General features: G+C 32.2%; 1 protein-coding gene across 1 annotated transcript in view; it reads left to right on the forward strand.

The window, feature by feature from the left end:
* Positions 1-25,752, forward strand: part of LOC127707341 (uncharacterized) — a 104,335-nt gene that overhangs the window by 43,177 nt on the left and 35,406 nt on the right. The window contains exon 2 of the mRNA XM_052211855.1: positions 13,642-13,843. Coding sequence (XP_052067815.1) covers positions 13,642-13,843 — 202 coding nt within the window. The remainder of the gene's footprint in view (positions 1-13,641; positions 13,844-25,752) is intronic.

Below are 25,752 nucleotides of genomic sequence, written 5' to 3' on the forward strand. Positions count from 1 at the left end.
AGATAACAGATTGATTCCGTTTATCAAAGAGAAATTATTAACACGCTTGTGTATTGAATTAAACATAATTGATCAAATAGAAATATTGAATAACCGTAAGATTTCAGTTCAATCTTGACCATAAGTATTGACAAATATAAATTTATAATCTAACATGTTTCAGGTGTAAACAAATATTTCGGACATTTAAATTCATTATGAATTTCGAGATCATTACTATTGAATAAATTAAATATGCCTGGTGCATTATACGAAATGTACACGTTAATAAACTGTAATAGAAATGAACACAATTAAATAGTTTTGAATATAAAATTTAGTACAAAATAATGTGTGACAACTCACCGTATGACCCCCAACATGCAGCAAAACCCATCCCGCATAAAAGCTAAGAAAGGCCCCGACATGACAAGTATATTTTAAATAAATTTCAAATAAACGAACGTTTTCAACAAAGATTGATGTAGAGTAAAAAATCGGATTCGTATGTGATTTGATTCCTGTGTTTTTTTTTGTTTTTTTTATTCACTTATTTTTATCACTTGTAGATTTTTCTTGTCTAGTAGTCGTTCAACAAAATAGTTAAGAAATGGGTGAACAACGATCTTAAACTTAATCGGTTACTACTATGAAACAATGCAATTTTAAGAATAATGGTCGTGTTGTTTTGCTGGAGTGATCCTCTTCCGTGTATTGCGGAATAAATTGTTACTATTTATTGTTTAAAAATCATCTCAGCATTATCAAACAAACCCATACAGGTAACTATAGTGAATGATTACCAGGGCTTTTTTGAGATGGTCCCCACTATAGCCTGTAGTGGTATTGGTATTTAACATCAGCGTCAAAATCGTATTGACTTTCCTAACACGTCTAGTAGACGTGTTAGGAGTTAGGAAAGGGATTTAAATACTGCGCTGATGTTAAATACCAATACCGATACAAGATTTAAGTGTGGACTTTCTCAAAATGCAATTGCATTGAAAAGTATCCCGGCGTAGTATAGTTTATCTTTGTGGTGTGTTTGATATGAAGCGAACAGTTAACGTCGACTCCAATTTTTTTAAGGACGTGCATTGGCCTTACGTAGATCTTCATACATTCATTTGTATTTGTTTGATTTGGGAGTGCAAAACAAAACAAAAACAAAAATATGTAAGGGTCAAGAATGGGAATGGCGGATTTACGGCCACAAGTCCAAATATATACATTAAATAATATGAGTAGAATATGTAATGTAGTCTTGCTGCGCATCGTTTTAATGTTCAAGAAAACCACTTTCCACGAGCCGTATGTGATTCGTATTGCTTACTACTATCTCCGGTATGAATGGAATACAGAAGGAAAAAAGAATGGACGGATAGACCCATCCAACCATCTATATATACCGTCCAATTTAGAAAGCGGAGAGTATAGTGAATATTAGGTAGAACAAAATGAAGGAAATCGAGAAAAAAAAATTGCCCTACATATAATTTAGCAGGCTTTGCAAGAGGTGAAAACGAATATTCCATTATCAAAATATCCTTCAGACCCAAAGATAATAAAATTAACTTCTCCATATTAAAGTTTAACACCACTTTCAACAATATCTCAATTTAATCGTGGTATTCTGTTTTGTTGGTGGAAGAAGCTGTGATACCAAGAAAAAAAACTTCGGACCCTTCACCGAAACGTAAATTTAACATGCTTGAATAATGCCCAAATGTGGTAATCTTTTTAAACTTATTTCGAGAACCTCTTCTGTCCAAAAAACTAACTGACAAAAGTTAATAGAAAGAAAATGTCTGTTAAAATGGGAATAAGAATAATTAATTCACACATTTTAACGGTTTTTTTTAAGGTATTGTAGCTTTTAGCATTACATTAAATTGCCAGAGTGACCTTTCTAGATAAAATAAAAAGACAAAGATTATCAAATTGAAATAGCTTTTGTGTCATTCTTTTATTTTATGCCCCACCTACGATAGTAGAGGGTAATTATGTTTTTCTGTCAGTGCGTCCGTTCCTTCGTTCGTTTGTTCGTTCGTCCGTCCGTTCGTCCGTTCGTCCGTCCGTACGTCCGTCCGTGTGTCCCGATTCAGGTAAAAGTATTTGGTCAAGATAGTTTTTGATGAAGTTAAAGTCCAATCAACTTGAAACTTAGTACACATGTTCCCTATGATATGATCTTTCTAATTTCAATGCCAAATTAGAGTTTTGACCCCCAATTTCACGGCCCACTGAACATAGAAAATGATAGTGCGAGTAGGGCATCCGTGTACTATGGACAGATTCTTGTTTTTACTTGTCAAGTACACAAATTTCTAGGGTTTTTTAATTAGAATTTTAAGCTACACATTTCTCTAAACTAGAAAATTATATAAATTAAGGAGATGTGGTATGATTGCCAAAGTAGGCAACTATCTACCAGAGACCAAATGACGCAAATGTTTGCAACTATAGGTCACCGTATGCCCCCCCCCCCCCCCCCCGATAAAAAGAGGAGCAAAATCCCGTATAAATGCTATGAAAGGTATATCTTAAATAAATTTCAAATAAACGAACATTTTGAACAAAGATTGACGTAGAGTAAAACATCAGATTCGGATGTGATTTGATTACAGTGTGTTTTTTATTCATTTATTTTGATCACTTTGCAGATTTTTCTTGTAGTCGTTCAACAACATGGTAAGAAATGGGGGAACAACGATCTTAAACGTATTCGATCATTACTATGAACCAAGGCAATTTTATGATAATATTAATAATTATCGTGTTGTTTTGCTGGATCCTCCTCGGTAAAAATTGTTATTATCTAGTTGTATAAAAATCATCTCAGTATTATCAAACAAACCCATACAGGTAACTATAATGAATGACTACCTGGGCTTTTTGAGATGGTCCCCACAATAGCCTGTAGTGGTATTAGTATTTAACATCAGCGACAAAATTGTATTGACTTTCCTAACACGTCTAGTAAATTTCCGATCACTGACCTCTGTATTGATTTATGACATTCTTTTTCCACGAGCGTTTACCTACGATTATCTTTGATCACATGATAAATAATTAGCGATACATTGTTATAGTTTATGAAAAATTATTCATAATGTTTGTAAACTTATTAACCGTAATCATACATTTATAAGCTTGTTTATGCATAAAGTAGGGATTAAGACTTAGTGATCAACTCAAAACCAATCGATCGGCGTCTTTAATCGGTTTGTACTTTATCTTGCAGAAAAAGATTGCAATTAAATAAAAGAAATTGAAAAGAAATCTAAATTTTAAAAATCTCTTGTATACGAGAATGAACAATTTTATCAACTTTAAATCACGCTAAGCTTGATTGGAAGTTACTCTTTCGGCCTAAAAACTACGGGAAAAATTGCAACTGTACAAAGAAATAAATAAGAGCAAACAATCATATTAATTTATCATAATAATTAAAGAACATTACATACAGATATATCGATCTCAGACCAGAGTATCGATTCCCTACCATATTCATCAGGATTTATTTTAACCTTACCAAGCTAAGCAAGAGTTGTATCGTATCCCTTGGTTTCTTAAACTTCCGGCATTCGTGTGATTCGAACTACAGGTGTCTCGAAATATTTCTCTGGGCCGACTGACTTCGAGATAACGAGAGTCGACTGTATATTCAATGACTCTACCATCCATAGCCACATACCTCCATATTTTGATAATATAGAACCACCGATTATTTCGTATTCGTACAAAAAAACAGCAGAAGTTTGATTTTTAATTATACGTCAATATAGAAAATAATGCTCCTTCCACTTGCGACTGTGAAACATCTAGTATTAGATATGTTCCCTTTGGTCATGTCATTACAGGAGACCTCAACATCGTTGAAGACCGTTAGGTCAAAACTTTTCTTAAGATCAGCAGAAGTTTGATTTTTAATTATACGTCAATATACGCGGTGGGTAAGGTTGTCCTGCGAGAGAATGTTCTGTGCTGGTGATTCGGTCCTGACTGGTGCTGGTGATCATTAAAATATGTAAACAAAGACGAAAATAACGAATTTTGACGTTTTCTCGCATAAAAAATGGAAGGAAACAGTTGAGATGTTTAAATTTTGTTTCTTATGGGTTCATAGGCAAACAATTACAAATATGACCCTCTAAGCTGTTTCAGTAAGCGTAACACAAAAGTGCTCATTTTTAGAAAATCTAGAACTGAAAAAATAAAACAAAAATGCTCCTGGAATCCGCTTCCTATACCCAAATCCACACGACAAAAATATTTTGTGAAAAACCTGTGCAATTTATTAAAATTGTGCATTTTCTAAGTTTAGACATGTCCTGATTCTGTGCTGGTGGGTCCTGTCATTGTGCTGGTGGGTCCTGATACGGTGCTGGTGATTTTGGGTAAACAGTTGGTTATATTTGAAACAAACGTTACAGAATCAATAAAAATGGGCAGATAATTGTATTCAATCGGATTTGTGACTCCTATTTTTACTTTTGTGCATCCATTTGGCTGTTTAATAAGCGTTTTCAAATAATCGTAACTTATATTACATAAAAGGGCAACATCTTCCGTCCAATATCAGATGAAAATATATCTAATTAGAATAGTTTTATTTAAGATATTAAATGCCCTTAAATTGATGATTCTCTACATAATATGCTAACTAAAACAGTTTTAAAAGGTGCTTAAGGTTAAGCGACATGTATATTATAACGACAATAAACGTTTGACTGGTTTATTTCAGTTAAATATTCGAGGTTAGATGATCTTACTACTGGTGCCTCTAATTTCTTCCTTAATATATACACTGTCTCCAATACATTTCGACTGGATAAAAAAAACGACCTAGACTTGCTTTTCATACATGACTGATAAAAACTTACTAGAATGGAACAAGATGTGAACAATTGCAAGTCAAAGTATGACCTTCAACAACGAGCAAAAACCATAACGAATACTAGCTATAAAAATCACGGTAAACGATAAAAAAATAAAGACCTTCGGCCTGATTAAAAATACAACTCTGAACAAAAAACAAACATGACAGATAGCAAGCATCGACAACCACTGGTTTTGGGCATTCTACAGGGCTTAACATGTTTGTTTGCGCTCCACACCCCACCCAACCCCTCCTCCTTTCCTCCTTCATTGGTACAGTGGTGTAACAACACAACACTTAGCACACAAAATAATAACATAAAGACACAAATTATTGAACCACGAGTACTCGCAGCTACTGAAAGCTAGTTCAACTAATAGATAAACCATGTTCTCTTAGATTAAAATCTCAATCGGTACACATCAAACAAATTTCGCAAAACTTAAGTTTACATTTTAATTTTTGTTTTAGCAAAACTTTAAAACTGTGCAGTGAATCTTGTGCTCACAACAGTTATTGTCATAAATATGTATACATCAGACATTAAAAAGGCATGCGGAAGATACTAAGTAGTATTTTACAGTTCAATTTATTGATCATAAAGGGATGGAGATTGCATGGAGGTTTACATATGATAAGAAGAAATTGATAGTATTTTTGGCGAAAGACTTTAAACCTTCTTTGCATTAAATTCTGAAAGTTTTCTTGTTGCCGTAAATGGTAAAATCCTCAACAAAATCTCAATAATTTGTTGGAATGAATAAAGGTTTTAAATCAAATTTTCATGGACTTTGATCCACTTTTTAAGCTCCCACCCTGACGAGCCATGTGAGCTGTCGGTATCATGTTGCACCTACAGCCCGTAAACTTTCACATTTCCATCTTTTTACCCAATTCCTACGTGACAGGATTATTATCCTAGTAACCGGTGTTACCAATGTATCGAACATTTTAAGTTAAAAAATTCCACAATACTATATTCATTTTGTGTGTCAATTTATTTGGACAAAACAAAACTGCAAAAACTTCGAATACAAGAGAGTATTTTTTTTAAATGTCATCATTATCTGTCGATTTCTAGATCTATGCATAGTATTTATTTCAGATGACATGGATTTCACACCCTGGTGACCCTGCTTCCCTTCATATATTCATATTTATCGTCCTTCCCTACGCCTATATCACACTGCTCAGTCGCTCCGTAATTCTCGTATCACGGCTTTGAGACGAGAGCAGGCATTATCAGCGACGTCACAATGTCTGAGGAGAAGTTATCAGCGACGTCACAATGTGAGATAAGACGTTATCAAGCTTGCTTTCGTCAAGTGTAAAACTGTCTTAAGGAGGGAGAAAAGACCAGTTATAGAACGATAAACAGATAATCGGGGTTTCTTCGTATAGATATCGTAAAATATCTGCCGCTCGACACAATGTGAAGCTTTTTCTCTCGTTCGCTGCGCTCACTCGCCAAAAAGGTTCACATTGTGGCTCGCGGTTGATATTTTACGATATCAATGTGTAGAAAACCCGATAATCTATACACATATATAAATAAACAAACTAAAGGCTGCAACTGGTATTTTTGCATTTGAAATGATTCATTGCAACAAGAATATTTGTATTGAATGGAAACTGTGTGGTTCAAAATCTTGTATTGCTGATAAATGTCGCTGGACCAAGTTTCGGCATCTGATCCGTATTTTCTGAAAAGTGCAAGGTAGATAGACATTGGCCTGTTGAATATTTTTACTCGGTAAGTTTTGCTCTAACCATGCTAACTGCTTGAACTTTTGCGATATAAACTCGAATATATTTTAACAAACAGTGGTCATGTTTGTTGATGAATATTGTTTTTCCTAGATTCACTCAGGAAAATTCATTTGGTAACATTTGGTCAAGCAATATCAGAGAAGATTTTTTTAATTACGGACGCCAAGTCAATAGCTCACACGGCCCCTTGATACAGGTGAGCTTAGAGCGAAACGGGTTGATAACCAGTTGAAATTAAACCAAGTTTTGTAAAGTTTGTATATTTTGATTGTTTAAAACTGTTTTTATGGCTTTTAAAAGTTAAACGTAGGTGTATAATTAAAGATTTTTTGCATCTTATATACTTGTTTATACTCAATTGGTAGTATGAAGCTACGAGATATTGTAATTTTTGCACATTTAACAAAACAACCGATTTCAGTAGGTGCAAATACTTTTGGGTTTTTAAGACGCATAAGCATAAATTCAACTGAAAAAATAACATGCACGAAAAGATAAAATAAGCATAAATTTGCATCTCTGCCCCCGGCAACAGTATTTTTTTTTGGGGGGTCTAAAAATGAGCAATTATCTTATCGTTAAGAGACAGTCGAGTACACATTTTACGTTCAAGGCGTGTTTGAGTTGATTGTTTTTTCCTGAAAACGTATAAAATAAAAATAATATGTTTGATACATCTGGCTTTAGATTCGTTTTTTTTATATTAAGGCTACATGTTAATATAATAATACTGAGAATTCACAGTACTTATCACAAAATGAAATAAATGGATGAAGTGAAATACCTTTGTAACGAGTCATTACTACAGAGAAGGTGTGTTTGAAACACAAAAAATAAAAGCTTCGTGCTATTACAAATATTTAACTTAAAGTTTATTTTCTTAGTCTGGTGTTTTTTTTTTTTTCGTTCACTCATTTTTCACTCATTTTCAATTAAAATTTAGGCATATTTTATTTTTATTCAGGAAATATATTTAAAAATAGAAAATTAGGACACATCGTTCACTTACTCCCCCTTCATTCTTTATCAAAAATCCTTGACAACAGACTTTACTTTTGGATCTTTAAAATGCATAACTTAAAAAAATCTTATTTTGTGTGTGTTATCTAGGTTATCTAGTCTTCATTTTCTGACAAATTCTAGTCTGCCCTTCCATGAAATATTTAAATATTTTTTTTAATGTTTTATTGAACTTTCGAAAATTCCCCCTGACAACCGATCAGACAATAATTTTATATTGACCAGAGGCTTAAAGGTACAGCAAATGATGCTTAATAGCTAATAGATACATTTTCTGTTAAAGTACAACTTTTAAATCTTACGGAAAATTTTTTATGGTAAAATTATCAATTATCAACTGCAGTAATGAAATCGTTCTTGATCATCTGCATCAAATTATTTTTTATCAACAATTTTAGAATTTCAAAACTATTCCAAGCTTAATAACTTTCACCGTGACCTCCCTCTTCCTTACTCCAAAAAAAAAAAAAAAACCCGCAATATTTTTGTCATCCTTTTAGTAAACACTAAAATGTTACAAAGAATTCTGATTTTAGCTGCTGAGGACACATGATTCTTACGCGCATAAACAAGGCTGAGATTCATTTGGTTGAATAAAAAGAAAAGTATCTACAGTATCGTACAAATTTGTCAGAGAAACAATATCCAGGATGCTTAGGCTACACTGAATGTATTATCTAAACTCATCTAAGAAATGTTCAGACTCACCTGATAGTTTGCCGTGATCAACTTAGGTTGTGCTTGATTTTCATATGATGAAGACATAATCTTTCAATTAGTTTGATTGAGGTCTGGAGCTGGCATGGGAGTAACTGTTAGTAGTCCCTTGTTAATTTATGTATCATTGTCATTTTGCTTAGTTTCTTTAGTTACCTATTCTGATACGGACTCGGACTTCTTTTGAACTGAGTTTTACTGTGCGTATTGCTGTGTGTTTGTTAATTCTACATTGGCTATAGGTATAGGGGGAGGGTTGAGATCCCACAAAGCATGTCTAACCTCGCCGCATTTTTGCGCCTGTCCCAAGTCAGGAGCCTCTTGCCTTTGTTAGTCTTGTATGTTTTTTTATTTTAGTTCATTTATATGCTATGGAGTTTAGTGTGACGTCCATTTTCATTGAAGTGGTACACATTTTATTTAGGGACCAGCTGAAGCCCGCCTCCGGGTTTGGGATTTTCTCGCTGTGTTGAAGACCCATTGGTGTCCGTCGGCTGTTTTTTGCTCTTTGGTCGGGTTGTTGTCTCTGACACATTCCACATTTCTATTCTCAATTTTATTAGAAAAAAGTCCTTTATTCTATATTTATGCTCTCCATTTTTATGCAAAACCTTTTACATTTTGCTTTTTTCGGGTCATTGTTGAAGGTCGTACGGTGACGTATTGTTGTAAACACCTAGTTCATTTGGTTTCTGATGGAAATTTGTCCATTGGCAAACATACCAGATAATATTTTTTATATAGGTATTGGATATTTTACACCGTATTTTGATGGTCATGCAAAAGGATCGTCATCCCGCAAATCGTATGCATAATTTCTCATCTCAAAAGGGGGCAAGAGGGGTTCAATTAACAGGTCAATATCTTTTTTTATTTTGCTCAAATCAGAATACAGTAAATTTAAAATATTGATAACCGATAACAGCATTTTAAATCATCTTAAATGAGAAAACAGTGAATTAAAAAATCAAAAAACAGTAAACAGGGGTATTTTTTTTTTCATAATAACAGTTCATAACAATGTCAATTTTAAGAAAAAAGATAACAGCTAATTAGTCAACAACAGTTAACAGCTCATATATCTTCAAAATAACAGTTAACAAAAGTTTAAAAATGCCAAAACACCTCAACAGAATGATCTTGCACCCCCTCTCAAAAATTAAATAAAAAAAAAAGACTCAACTTGGCTCATATGAAATATCAACCAAATATATGCTAGGTATATTTTCTATCAATTATACAAATTTTCTACATCAATGATCTTGAATAATTGCCACTTTTTACTAAAATATAAAGGCACAGAACCAGGACATAGGTGCACAGAACCAGGACCGTTTTTCTAATCACCAGCACATCGTCAGGACAATTTCGTTTGGCGAATTTGCACGACTTTTTCAATAAAAAATCGTTGTAATATTCCTCGCATGGTACTTAGGAAGTATCAGAGAAAAATTAAGCAACAGAACGGTTGTTTAATGGCCGTTCTGGTACAATGTAAACAAACCAACCAGCACAGAATCAGGACCCACCAGCACCAGTCAGGACCGAATCACCAGCACAGAACATTCTCTCGCAGGACAACCTTACCCATCGTGATATAGAAAATAATGCTCCTTCCACTTGCGACTGTGAAGCATCTAGTTTTAGATATGTTCCCTATGGTCATGTCATTACAGGAGACCCCAACATCGTTGAAGACTGTGAGGTCAAAACTTTTCTTAAGATCGGACCTAAATATCGTCCTCCATCTATTATGGATTGGAAACAGTGTCGTCACGTCAGTAAAGACGCTCTGTCTGCCTACTGTAAAAATTGGTGTAAACGTGAAAAATCTGATAACAAATCTCTAGACAGTTATTTGAATAAAATTATGAATACTGTTGATATTCGTATATCTCATTTTGAAAACAATTCTGAAATTAATAATAGGGTTCATGATATACCCATTTCTAGAATAATAAATAAACACCAAGTACTCGCAAAGCGGTTTGTGTTCGTACCGGCAGATAAAGCAGCCAATAATGTAGTGGTGGTGTGACGCATATACTACACGGAAGTTCTCCAAAACGAAATTATCAATTCTTTTACATTCAGGTCCTTACGCCCCACAGAGAGGCAAATTGTAAACAAGCATATCACTGCCACTACCCAGCTAAAAGCCTCTTCCGAACATTTGAAAGTCCCGACTATGTACTGGTTACCTAAATTACACAAACAACCATTTAAATTTAGTTTCATCTCCGCATCTTGTAAGTGTTCTACTACTAATCTGTCAGTGCTTCTAACTACCTCCCTTACTACTATCAAAGAACTTATTACTGTAAATTCAGAAATTATTGCGATGTTTTTATTATTGCGAAAAATGCGACAGGGTTATAATCGCAATAATTTAAACTCGCATTTTGAAATTTTTTATATGAATTAAACAGGATTTTTCTCAAAATCGCAAAAATTAAAATCGCATTTTAGTCTAAAATGACAAAATCGCAATAATAAATGCACGCAATAATTTCTGAATTTACAGTATCAACATTTGTAATAAAGTTTATGAAAATAATGGTATTATTTATTTTTGTAGTGTTAAAAATTCCTTAGAGGTTTTAGATAAAATACGTGCTTTTGATGGTCCTTTGAATTCTGTTGACAGTTATGATTTTTCGACTCTCTACACTACACTTCCACACAATCGTATCAAGAAAAAGTTTTCATATTTAATTAAATGGTCTTTTGAAAAATCTAATTGCAAATTTATTTGCTGTAACTCGTTTAAATAGATACAAGAAGATGAGGTATGAGTGCCAATGAGACAACTCTCTATCCATGTCACAATTTATAAAATTAAACCATTATAGGTCAAAGTACGGCCTTCAACACGGAGCCTTTGCTCACGCCGAACAGCAAGCTATTAAGGGCCCCAAAAAATTACTAGTGTAAAACCATTCAAACGGGAAAACCAACGGTCTAATCTATATAAAAACGAGAAACGAGAAACACTTATGAACCACACCAACAAACGACAACTACTGAACATCAGATTCCTGACTTAGGAAAGTCTTTTTCTGTAACGAAAAAGGAGAGTATGCTAGATACACTTAATGGAAATGTGAAGATATGATTGAAGCTGTAAATTTTCTCCTGGACAACATATATGTACGTCTCGGCGATAATGTGTATCGACAGGTAGTAGGTATTCCTATGGGCACATAATTGCGCCCCTTTGATAGCAGATTTATTCCTGTGTTGCTATGAATCACAGTTTATGGCTAAACTCAGTAAAGACACGTCATTGTAACATTTGGTTGACACATTCAACAATACCTTCCGTTATCTTATTGATATTTTTTCGTTAAATAATCCAGAGTTCTCTAAATATACTACCGAAATTTACCCAAAGGAACTTACTTTAAACAATTCTAACATAAACAGCAGTAGTTGTATCTTTCTAGATTTAGACATTTCAATTTCTAAATGGAAACCCCATACTTAAGTTTACGACAAAAGAGACGATTTTTCATTCCCTTTTGTTAATTTTCCTTTTTTAGACGGCGATGTTCCATTGGCTCCATCATACGATGTTTATATATCCCAACTCGTTCGTTATGCCCGTGTGTGTAGTTATGTCGTAGATATTAACGAACGTAATCACTGCATCGCTGGTAGATTATTAAGTCAGGGATTTTATAAAATACTTAAAACATTTACTAAAATCTTTCATAGATTCAAGAATTGATTAGTAAATTTGGCTGTACCTGTAGAAAACTTATTAAAACGGTATTTCACATCCTTAATTTTACGGTAATATTGTACTAAAAGCGCGGTTATCTTTTTAATGTTGTAATAAGATCTTTGAATATTGTTTACATTGACACTAACATCGATTTTGTCATCAACAAATTAAAACATAACTAAATTTGTTTTCTTTTCGAATGGTTTTTGGAATGTAAAAATACACATCCACGTTAATTTTGTATTTAGAGATTGCTTTACCTATATATAACATGATACATATTTATTATAAGGTTATATCCTAACGATCCTACTGCCTGTCGATACTTTTATTTTGGTATTGCACAAGTCATGTCTTCTTTGACTGTCCCTGGCGTTAAAACACTAAATCCCTGGGATGTTTTTTATTTGATTTTAGTCTCTGATGCATGATTTTTTATTGTTAATTGTTTTTGGCTTTTAACTTGCTTTCAGTAACACGAGTACTCTCAAATCGTACTTTCGTGTTAAGTTGCCCTTTTGACACAATCTGTAATGCATTTCCGTAATTCAATGTTTACTTATTTTGTGTTATATCTCGTCTCACTATTTTTTATATGTACCACCTTTGATAAGTATTTAGTATGACGATAAATTTTCACTTCTGTACTCTACTCTGAACAACAACTGTACTAATTTTGTAAAAAATGTTTACTTTCGTACTCCTAACAACAAAATTATTATATTTAAATTTACCTGTGTACGTTGTTTTATTTAACGCCATTTTGTCCCAGATAAGAGTTGTCTTATTGACACCCTTCCTACATCTTTTTTATTACTACCTGTAACGTAAATGTTATATAGGCACCTACGTTTTAATATTGTATTTATATTGTATCATATATCAAACTTATTCGTTCAGTGTATGTTTACTTGTTTTTGTTCAAATGTCTTTTTGATCGAGTTAAGCCATTTCAATTGATATCTTATAGTGTGCCTTTTTATGTTGTTAATTATGTTACACTACTGTCTCAGGTTAGTGTGAAGGTTATCGCCTTTTAAAACGTTTAAACCCGCTGCATTTTATGCACCTGTATAAGATATCTTATAAATCTGAACAAGATATCTCATAAATTATTTGTTGAAAAATATCATTAAAAAGATATAAGATATGTTAAAAAGTATATGAGATTAAGTATATAAGATATCTTATAAAGTATATAAGATATCTTAAAAAGTATATATTATGTTATTTTTTCTGTTATTACATTATTTTTTTAAAATTTTTTCATAATTACCGATAAAAAGAATAAAGGACTTTTTGTTTTTGATACTGGCTTTATCACTGTAAAATATCAGGGTCGCTCTTCGGTTTACCTTATATTTTACAGTGATGAAGTTAGTATCAAAACAAAAAGTCCTTTATTCTACATTTACATTTTTCCATACATTACAATAAGAATATTTCAGTCATTTTGGATCACGAAGTTCGTGTTGATATATGCATTTTGAAGACAACGAATTCCATTTAATTGATTATGAATTATGCCATACGTATTTTTTTTCAGATTTTGACACTTTGCTGGTTGGTTAACATCAAGTATGATGTATTTGCATATGACCTAGACAACTGCCCTTCTTCAAGCCAATGGAAACTTCGGGCTAAAGCCATGTGCAATGCATCGCCGGAAAACTACTCATGCCTTTATGATCTTATACAGAACAAATACAAGGAATCATGTTCAGGGAAACCAGATTATGTTAAACCTGGTAAGAATACATTTTTGATTTAGTAACAGGTAGAGTTTTATTGGAGTACTAGTTTAAAAAGACGATTGCTTCCTTAAGATGAATCATACAGACGTTGCAATGTTTCTAAAGTTAATAAATGATTATTATATAGTGGCTAAGTGACATCATTTTGTTTATTAAACACAACCTCATACCGTCCCAAACAAGATAAATTAATAAGATAAAACAATTTATCATACCTCAGTGTGTATTTTCTATTTAAAATCAAATATTGGTAAAATGACCCTATGGACGATAGTTCACAGAATGCAAACATTTTCCCGAAATATTTTATTCCTCGGGTGTTTGTAGTTTTGACGTTCAGTTACTTTTAGATCAGATATTTACCAAAAAACGTTTTATCATAAGCCACATCTAATATTATACTGTTATCAAATGGTTGTTTTCATATTAATCCTGTTTTATATTAAAGTACAGTCGTATTGGGTGAACTGTATTGACTCGAGGCGAAGCCGAAAGCCAATACAGCTGAACGGGACCCAATACGACTGTACGAGGACAAAATACAAGAATGATATGAAACAACGCGTTTTCTGACACCTGTATTAACCAATGACTTAGAATAACTACCAAAAGATGACCGAGGATAATCACGAATGTAGCCGGAAGACTCGTACAGGATGAATATGAACGATTTGGATTAATTATAATTTTAATGCAAGGAATAAGGGATTACCCTTTAAATTAATAATGTGCGATGAATTACCCTTTTAATCAACGGTAAATAACCCTTAGAGCCTCTCGAATTTGAACCGATTTATCTCCAATCAAAATAACGTCACTGACATATGTAAACAAAACGGAAATTATAATTTTAATGCACGGAATGTCAAATTACCCTAAACAATAATGCGATGAATTATCCTTTTATTCATCGTTCAAAAAAACCTTTACACGAGTTATATCCAATCAAAATGACGTCACTGATTTATATAGACTGGAGTTACGAAGAAATAAGTATTTGAAATCGGTCTGGTGCCGAGGATAGCTTTCACAAACGGCCCTTTTCATGGCCACCAATATTTTAAAGAAAGAGTCTTCGTTTGTTGAACATATGAGGCATTTTAAGTCACAAAATAATTCTCTGACGTAAGTGTTTTGACAAATTATTTGTTGCTACAGTAAGCCGACTTTTACAAGAGCTCTTTTAACATGTATTTCTAATGGTTCGCAGGGCCCTTTGGTATTATTAAGCACATGTGGCCCATTCGAAACGGTGCATATCTAAGATTGTCAACCGTACAGATTTCCCTCACTTCTGACTGTGCCCTCAGAGAAATAATACTTGATGTAACATCTTTGCTGTGTATCAAAGGGAGGTTGATAAAAACAGAGTCAAAATAATTCCCTTCAAAGACAAACTGCTGAATATAATGCTTATTAAACAGCCCTTTGACATGATTCTTGACAATAATTGAACATTATTAATATTCATTATCTGAGCGCCTGTGTTACGGACGGAATAATATATACCTGCGTATACTACCAATGTCATCCAAATAGTTCGATGGATTATTACAGTCCCTAAGCAGTATATTGCTGCACAATTTATTAATACTGCTCCCTAAGTAAACATATATAGATGGCGGTCTTATTTGATTACAAATTAACCGTCATAAAAAATATCCTATGGGACCATCCTAAGACCATCTTAAGACACCTAAATAGCAGACATGGGGTAATTGAAATATGTAATTGTAATTGGCTGTAATTAATTACAATTTCTCAAGTAATTGAATGTAATGTGTAATTGATCATTTTTTCAATTACAAGTAATTGGAAGTAATGAATTACAAAGCCAAAATTGTCTGTAATTGACAATTACTTTTCAATTACAACTCAATTACATTTGAAATTTGGGATCAGAAAGATTGAATCTTGTGTTTTTCTCAAAAATTTATGAAAAGCCATGACCTTAGCAAATGTAGTTAGCTGACAAATCAAAGCCTACACAGTATACCTTCTGTAATTACACAACCATGGAAGATTCTTTATTTTGTAATGAATGAACAAAAAATTAAAAAAAAAAAAAATATTGTAGAAACATGCCATAATTTGTGTTTAAAAGAAACCATTAGTAAGTCACTGTCTTATACCTTAATTAGCTTGTTACCTACATGTATATTCAGATGGATATTGTTAGACATTGATTTAACATAATCAATTTGAAAGGTCATAAGTCAATCAATAATTATAGCCTCTGGCTATTTGTTTTATCATATAATGACTGTTTTTACAACAGTTATGTTTGCATGTTAAACAGGTGTTAAGCCAATTAGAGAGAGATAAATATACCCCTAGGTACATGATTTTTTTTAAATTAATTAATTGTGATTAAAACTACATTATATTTAAAAAAAAGTCAGACTTTCTAAATCATTTCTTTAGGAAAAATAATTTTTAATAAGTTGTGATCAAAATAAAAAAAAAATAAAATTTTATCTATAGGGCTCTCTTCTTGTATCATTTTCAATGAAATACATTAAAACATAAATTTCAATAGGTAATTAAACAAAATTTAATATTTTCCAAATATTGAATAAAGCTTTTTATCATTTTGAGCATTGAATTAAACCAGACATCTAGTCCTAACCATTCCTGATAGACAAAGTATTATGTGCACTTCAGATTTATGTTTGTTTTTTCTTTATTACCTTAACACACCAGATATTTAACTTTCCCTTTTTCCTTGATACTGGCTGAATTTGAAAATAGTCACTGTAGATCTCATTTGTTATAACTATAAAGCAATGTATGATAATTATGTACATATGATAGAATAAATGCATGTTCTAAATTTTCCTTTCAAAAGTAATTGAAGTAATTAATTACATTTGCCAAGTAATTGGAAAGTAATTAATTACATTGTCAAAAAAAGTCAAATGTAATGTGTAATTTAATTGAAGATTTTGTAATTGTAATTGAATGTAATTAATTACTTTCAAAAGTAATTGACCCCATGTCTGCTAAATAGATGTTGTTAGGACATGTCCTAGTCCTAAGAGGACTTCGAAAAAAAGGTCCCATGTGTTTAGTCTTAGTTTCTCGGTGTTTACCATTAATTCATACATCTGTTTAGTTAATATAATATAATATACAACGAATAACAGACATCAGTTATTGATGTTTAAAGACTGATATCTCAATTTCACTACTGTACCGTTCGTTGTTTATAGGCAGTGGCCATTCTTTTGCTAGCTATTTAGTGTGTTTTATTTGCATCTTTAAATTCTTCGATGGACGATAAGTATGCATTAATATTTCTTTCTATAACCCTTTTTTGTATATCAGGGGTCTGTTAATCGAAGCTGTTCTAGGATCGGTCCTAAGACCTAACTTAGGAATAAATTAGGACGGTGTTAGGACCGACTTACAACATGTCTCAGCACATGATGCACATCGAAGCAATCTTAGGACTATCTTTGCTAGGATGTCATAATTGCTGTTCTAAGTGTTAGCGTAAAGAAAAATAGGATTTGAGACATTTTAAATGCTCAAGAAAGCATCAAATTTCAACAGTAGTAAATAAGTATAAGTTTACAAATTAGAAATCGTAATAGTATTATTATAAAGATAAACAATATTTTTTATCTAATAATGGTAGAACATTATAAAACAAAAACACAAACATGTAACAACGGTTTTAATTAATTAAAACAACTTAGAGACAATCAGTAACAATCATAATATATTTTAGCGAGTTTAATTCGAAGTGTCACCGACCGTGCAAGACCCTCATGGATAGTCAAGGTCGTTAAAAATCACCCTCGTCATTTTATCACAGATCACAGGCGCTTGTGGAATGGGCCTCCTTTTCTAAATCTTTTTTTTATGTGTGTTTTAATCATTTCCAAATTTCTAAATTAGCATTCTTTAATATTTTAATCTATGTTCATTTATTTAATGTGAGCCATATATGATGCCCCTCTATTCTTATTTTCCACGTGGAAAATATGAATAGCGGGGCATCATATATATATTATTGGTTTTGTGATATCTTTTTTTGATAAGAGAAAGAACACTTTAAAATAAGTGAAAATAGGTTGAAATATTAAAGAATATAAATATTTACTTAGTAGAAATTAAAAAACAAGAAAAACAAAAGAAGTTTTAGAAAAAGGGAGATCTTTTCCCTAAGCGCCTGTGTTACGGACGGGATAATCTATACTTGCGTATAATATTAATGTCACTCAAATAGTTCAGTAGATTGGTTAAAACCATTGTCGTGACTTCAGCCTATTCATTTACCGCGGATTCTTTTTCTAGAATCAACGCTTCCTAAATCTGTTGCTGAAATGGACTCACCAAATTATATTCAATTATTTCCTTTGTACCTAATTTTATTACTGATTTCTGTTTACTAATGGAATCGATTTAAAAAACTTACCTTTTATTTTTGTTATTTTTATATGCCTTCACTGGGAATCGAACCTCTCTTTGCAATCTGTTATGTGTGACTAATATGAACACATCGACGAAACCTCTCGGCTACCAATAGGTTTCAATTACGATTTCTATTCTATACATTTAAATAAACATATGATACACATCGGTACAAAGGACACACACGTCTTGTACCTTTATATATACATAATAGCCAATCGTATAGTATAAGTTGGTAGCCACGAGTGTAGCATGGTTAAGATCAATGAGTTGAAGAGTCAATGTAAAGGTAGAAACTTGTCGGTTTAGGTTCGAAATCCTGTATTCTCTTTGTTGTCCCTATTCTTTAGTTTTTTCCGTTTTTCTTTTTTTGTATGCTACTGTTGATATTTTTGTAATAATAGCTAGTTTTCCCGTTTATTTTTGGATAATTATTGACTCTTACATATTTGAAACGATAATGATACATTCAATTTGTCCATTTTCGTTATGATTGCATCTGTCTTACAAATGTGTAATCGCAAATCCCCATGAGAGTAAATCGTGATGTGCCTATAATTGGGCTTCTTGCTAGAAATTTCGGTAACATACTTATTATATATACTTAGAAATAAGTTCGAATATGTCTTATTTAGTAAATTACGGATAATATTCATATGCCTGATAATTTGAATACAGACGTGATATGTTATATTTGTATTTCTCTAAATAATTAATTGTGAACTTAGATTATTTAATGCATCGTTGAACATGATAATATGGTTATTTAAACTCACTTACAATACCTTCTAATGAAGAAAAGGCTTACATTTTGAAGACATAAACACAATAGTTTAAGTAATAGATACTCTGTGCTCATGGTTTCTTTTCAAAGAATAATGCTTATCTATTGTATCTATAATACTTACACCCCAGTTCTGTTGTTATACTTCATAGTTTTTATTTCTAAAAAAAGTGTATGCCCGTGTATGTAGTGATGTCATAGATTTTAACGAACGTAATCAATGCATCAGTGCATCACTGGTAAATTATTAAGTCAGGGATTTCGTTACCATAAATTACTTAAAACTTTTACTAAATTCTTTCATAGATACAAAGATTTGACTAGTAAATTTGGCTGTACCTGTAGAAAACTTATTAAAAATGGTATTTCACATCCTAAATTTTACGGTAATATTGTACTTAAAGCGCGGAAATCACTATGTGATCCGTGTAAACTCATCGAACCTTTAAACAAACTTATTAGTAAGGGTTATCGTACCAATGTTGTAATTAGATCTCTGAATATAGTTTACTTGGCACTAATATCGATTGTGTCATTAGCAAATTAAAACATAACTAAATTTGTATTTTCTTTTCAAACGGGATGTATAGAGACACACACACGTTCATTTTTATCTATAAAGAAGTCACTCCTCACTATCCTACTACCTGTCGATACATTTAGTTTTGGCATTGCACAAGTCATGTCTTCTTTGACTGTTCATGACGTTAAAATACTAAATCCCTGGGATGTGTTTTAGTTGATTTCAGTCTCTGATGCATGATGTTTTATTATTAATTGTTTTGGCTTTTAACTAGCTGTCAGTAACTGCGAGTACTCTCAAATCGTACTTTCTTTTTAATTTGACCTGTTGATACTATTTGTAATGCTTTTTTGTTATTTAATGTTTACATGGATCTTGTCTATATACCAGCTTTGATAATTTGGTATTACTACTAATTTTCACTTCTTCGTACTATGAACATCACAATTATTTAATTTTTCCTTAAATACTGTACAGGAAGTTTTATCTAGCACTTATTGTATAGTTTTATTGTTGATATTCACCCCATATGTAACAAGTGTTAAATTAGTTTTATTAATATTAAAGAAATTTCTTGGTATTCCTAAACGGAAGATTTTATACACACAGAAGAAGAAGTATACTTAACAACAAAATTATTTTCATTTACCTGTGTATAATATGACGCAGGTTTTTTCAAAAGTGATGATTTTCTTAATATTGTTTAACATTTCACAGTGGTATCACACTTTAACTTTGTTTTAACCTGTTTATTTACTTTTGACCTTATCCCTTATAATTTTTATTTACTATGTATTTGCATTCAGGTATCACAGATCAAATTTATTTGTTCATTGTGTGTTAATTTGCGTTTTTTGATTGAGTTAAGCCTTCCAATTGATATTTTATAGTGTGTCTTTCTATGTTGTGATGTTATACTATTGTTTCAGAAAAAGGAGAAGGTTGGTACCATTAAAACGTTTAATCCCGCTGCAAATTTTTGCACCTGTCCTAAGTCAGGAATCTGATGTACAGTAGTTGTCGTCTGTTTATGTAGTTCATACGTGATTCTCGTTTCTCGTTTTTATATAGATTAGACCGTTGGTTTTCCCGTTTGAATGGTTTTACACTAGTAATTTTTGGGGCCCTTTATAGTTTCTTGTTCGGTGTGAGCCAATGCTCCGTGTTGAAGGCCGTACCTTGACCTATAATGGTTTACTTTTATAAATTGTTACTTGGATGGAGAGTTGTCTCATTGGCACTCATACCACATCTTCCTATATCTATGTAAATTGCATAGATCTATTGTTACGAATAACAATGGATTTTGACCACAGGGTGTGACGAGCGGGGTTTCTGGAAACCCCTGCTTCTACGTCTAGGTTAGTCTATGAAAAGGTATATACTATGAAATTTAGAGCGAGGGGCTTGCCCCGAGCTCTTAATTTCATAGTATATACCTTTTCATATACTATCCAATTTAGCACATATTTACAACTCGAGTAAACTTTTAATTGGTCTATTGATAGTTTATTTTGGCTGACTACTTGTATCACAGGTGTTTGTAAAACGGAGCTCATTAACGAAGTTTTGTAAATCTACTCACAAGTATGATTGTAAAATATGTGATTTCAAAAGGCCCTTGACTCCAGAATGAAAAGATGGCAGCTGCTGGTGTAAGTATGTATATTGATATAAAGCGGTGTTTTACTATACATGTTCTTCTTACATGGTAAGATGACCAAATAAATTGACCAAAAGCAGGCAATAATTAACTTGCAGTGGAAGCTTTACATGTTTTGAAAACATTTTTTTAATTTTACAGTTAAACTTAAGCTATAATAAATTCGAAACATATAGATAGTTTGTCCCCATAGATATTAGCAGATATCTATGGGGACAAACTATCTATATGTTTCGAATTTATTATAGCTTAAGTTTAACTGTAAAATTAAAAAAATGTTTTCAAAACATGTAAAGCTTCCACTGCAAGTTAATTATTGCCTGCTTTTGGTCAATTTATTTGGTCATCTTACCATGTAAGAAGAACATGTATAGTAAAACACCGCTTTATATCAATATACATACTTACACCAGCAGCTGCCATCTTTTCAATCTGGAGTCAAGGGCCTTTTGAAATCACATATTTTACAATCATACTTGTGAGTAGATTTACAAAACTTCGTTAATGAGCTCCGTTTTACAAACACCTGTGATACAAGTAGTCAGCCAAAATAAACTATCAATAGACCAATTAAAAGATTACTCGAGTTGTAAATATGTGCTAAATTGGATAGTCTATGAAAAGGTATATACTATGAAATTAAGAGCTCGGGGCAAGCCCCTCGCTCTAAATTTCATAGTATATACCTTTTCATAGACTAACCTAGACGTAGAAGCAGGGGTTTCCAGAAACCCCGCTCGTCACACCCTGTGGTCAAAATCCATTGTTATTCGTAACAATAGATCTATTCAATTTACATAGATATAGGAAGATGTGGTATGAGTGCCAATGAGACAACTCTCCATCCAAGTAACAATTTATAAAAGTAAACCATTATAGGTCAAGGTACGGCCTTCAACACGGAGCATTGGCTCACACCGAACAAGAAACTATAAAGGGCCCCAAAAATTACTAGTGTAAAACCATTCAAACGGGAAAACCAACGGTCTAATCTATATAAAAACGAGAAACGAGAAACACGTACATGTATGAACTACATAAACAGACGACAACTACTGTACATCAGATTCCTGACTTAGGACAGGTGCAAACATTTGCAGCGGGATTAAACGTTTTAATGGTACCAACCTTCTCCTTTTTCTGAAACAATAGTATAACATCACAACATAGAAAGACACACTATGAAATATCAATTGGAAGGCTTAACTCAATCAAAAAACGTAAATTAACACACCATGAACGAATAAATTTGATTTGTGATACCCGAATGCAAATACATAGTAAATAAAAATTATAAGGGATAAATAATTAAGGTCAAAAGTAAATAAACAGGTTAAAACAAAGTTAAAGTGTGATACCACTGTGAAATGTTAAACAATATTAAGAAAATCATCACTTTTGAAAAAACCTGCGTCATATTATACACAGGTAAATGAAAATAATTTTGTTGTTAAGTATACTTCTTCTTCTGTGTGTATAAAATCTTCCGTTTAGGAATACCAAGAAATTTCTTTAATATCAATAAAACTAATTTAACACTTGTTACATATGGGGTGAATATCAACAATAAAACTATACAATAAGTGCTAGATAAAACTTCCTGTACATTATTTAAGGAAAAATGAAATAATTGTGATGTTCATAGTACGAAGAAGTGAAAATTAGTAGTAATACCAAATAATCAAAGCTGGCATATAGACAAGATCCATGTAAACATTAAATAACAAAAAAGCATTACAAATAGTATCAACAGGTCAAATTAAAAAGAAAGTACGATTTGAGAGTACTCGCAGTTACTGACAGCTAGTTAAAAGCCAAAACAATTAATAATAAAACATCATGCATCAGAGACTGAAATCAACTAAAACACATCCCAGGGATTTAGTATTTTAACGTCATGAACAGTCAAAGAAGACATGACTTGTGCAATGCCAAAAATAAATGTATCGACAGGTAGTAGGATAGTTAGGAGTGACTTCTTTATAGATAAAAATGAACGTGTGTGTGTCTCTATACATCCCGTTTGAAAAGAAAATACAAATTTAGTTATGTTTTAATTTGCTAATGACAAAATCGATATTAGTGCCAAGTAAACTATATTCAGAGATCTAATTACAACATTGGTACGATAACCCTTACTAATAAGTTTGTTTAAAGGTTCGATGAGTTTACACGGATCACATAGTGATTTCCGCGCTTTAAGTACAATATTACCGTAAAATTTAGGATGTGAAATACCAGTTTTAATAAGTTTTCTACAGGTACAGCCAAATTTACTAATCAAATCTTTGTATCTATGAAAGAATTTAGTAAAAGTTTTAAGTAATTTATGGTAACGAAATCCCTGACTTAATAATTTACCAGTGATGCACTGATGCATTGATTACGTTCGTTAAAATCTATGACATCACTACATACACGGGCATACACTTTTTTTAGAAATAGAAACTATGAAGTATAACAATAGAACTGGGGTGTAAGTATTATAGATGCAATAGATAAGCATTATTCTTTGAAAAGAAACCATGAGCCCAGAGTATCTATTATTTAAACTATTGTGTTTATGTCTTCAAAATGTAAGCCTTTTCTTCATTAGAAGGTATTGTAAGTGAGTTTAAATAACCATATTATCATGTTCAACGATGCATTAAATAATCTAAGTTCACAATTAATTATTTAGAGAAATACAAATATAACATATCACGTCTGTATTCAAATTATCAGGCATATGAATATTATCCGTAATTTACTAAATAAGACATATTCGAACTTATTTCTAAGTATATATAATAAGTATGTTACCGAAATTTCTAGCAAGAAGCCCAATTATAGGCACATTACGATTTACTCTCATGGGGATTTGCGATTACACATTTGTAAGACAGATGCAATCATAACGAAAATGGACAAATTGAATGTATCATTATCGTTTCAAATATGTAAAATAGTCAATAATTATCCAAAAATAAACGGGAAAACTAGCTATTATTACAAAAATATCCACAGTAGCATACAAAAAAAGAAAAACGGAAAAAACTAAAGAATAGGGACAACAAAGAGAATACAGGAATTCGAACCTAAACCGACAAGTCTCTACCTTTACATTGACTCTTTAACTCATTGATCTTAATTTTGTTTGTTTATTCTTGAGAAGAGGGGTGGGGGGGGGGGGGGGGGGGGGCTTTTTTTTTTTTTATAAAACCGTAACATGAAAAATACATTTATGATTACCTTCATTTAACTGATACAGGTAAGTTCTTTGGGTTATAAAACTGCCTTTATCTTTAGTCTCTTCTACCAAATCCAACGCTTGACTCAAATTGTCGTCTGTCTAATACCCGTCCATATTGACAACTGCATACAAGGAGCATGATGTATTTTTTTTTTGGTAATAAAATACGAAACGGTCAACCTTGACCTGCTGATCCATATTAGCACATGAATTTAACGGGAAGATACGGCGTGTCTGGATAAGAAAACCCTCCGGCCTCCGGCCGTCGGTGTTTCTTATCCAGACACACCTATCCCTCGGTGTATAACTATTACATAATTCATAAGAAGTCTATTGTTTACTGCTCCCTAAATAGACATATATAGGTGGCGGTCATATTTGTTTACAAGTCTGCCATCATAAAATATATCCTAAAGTTAGGACCATCATAAGACCATCTAAGACACATAAATAGGTGTCCTAAAGTTAGGACGATTCCTTTGACTTTTCCTAAGTGACGACATGTTTGATATACCCACTCAAGACAAAGATACGTCTTAAGATGATCTTAGGAGGTGTCGTAGTCCCAAGAGCGCATCAATAAACAGGTCTCAGTACTTTAAAATAATACATTGTTTTGTGACTAGAGCAAATACCAGTTTAATTGCACGCTAACTTGAACAACATGCACAATTAAAAAAAAACCCTTAAAGATAGGTATATTTCAATACAGACAGCATAATTTTTAACGATAATTTCCCAACGAACGGTACAGTATCAGAAAATAATCTTAACACTTTCAATGTAATTGTCATATGTTATATATTCTGGGAGATGATACACATGTAACACTTATACCAGCTGTCAAATGAAGTTATTTGTATACATAATTTTATGACAGTGTTGAGCTTTTAGTTTTTCAATATGTGTGTGTTTCTAAAACAGAAATTACAGCTGGAGTTAAACATGTAATTTCATAATTAACTTTGATGACTTAACCAAAATACAACGATTCAATACGGAAGCCCATAGGGGACCTACAAAAAAATAATATAATATCGTTATCTCAATATATATATCGTTATTTCGATATAATTAAATCGTTATCTCGATAAATTTATATCGTTATCTCGATATTTATATCGTTATCTCCATATATATTTTTCTTTATCTCGATATAATTATATCGTTATCTCCGTATATTTATTTCGTTATCTCGATATAATTATATCGTTATCTCGATATTTATATCGTTATATCAATATATTTATTTCGTTATCTCGATATAATTATATTGTTATCT

The sequence above is a fragment of the Mytilus californianus genome, unplaced genomic scaffold (assembly GCF_021869535.1).
Source record: "Mytilus californianus isolate M0D057914Y unplaced genomic scaffold, xbMytCali1.0.p SCAF_65, whole genome shotgun sequence".
In the NCBI taxonomy this organism is placed as follows: Eukaryota; Metazoa; Mollusca; class Bivalvia; order Mytilida; family Mytilidae; genus Mytilus; species Mytilus californianus.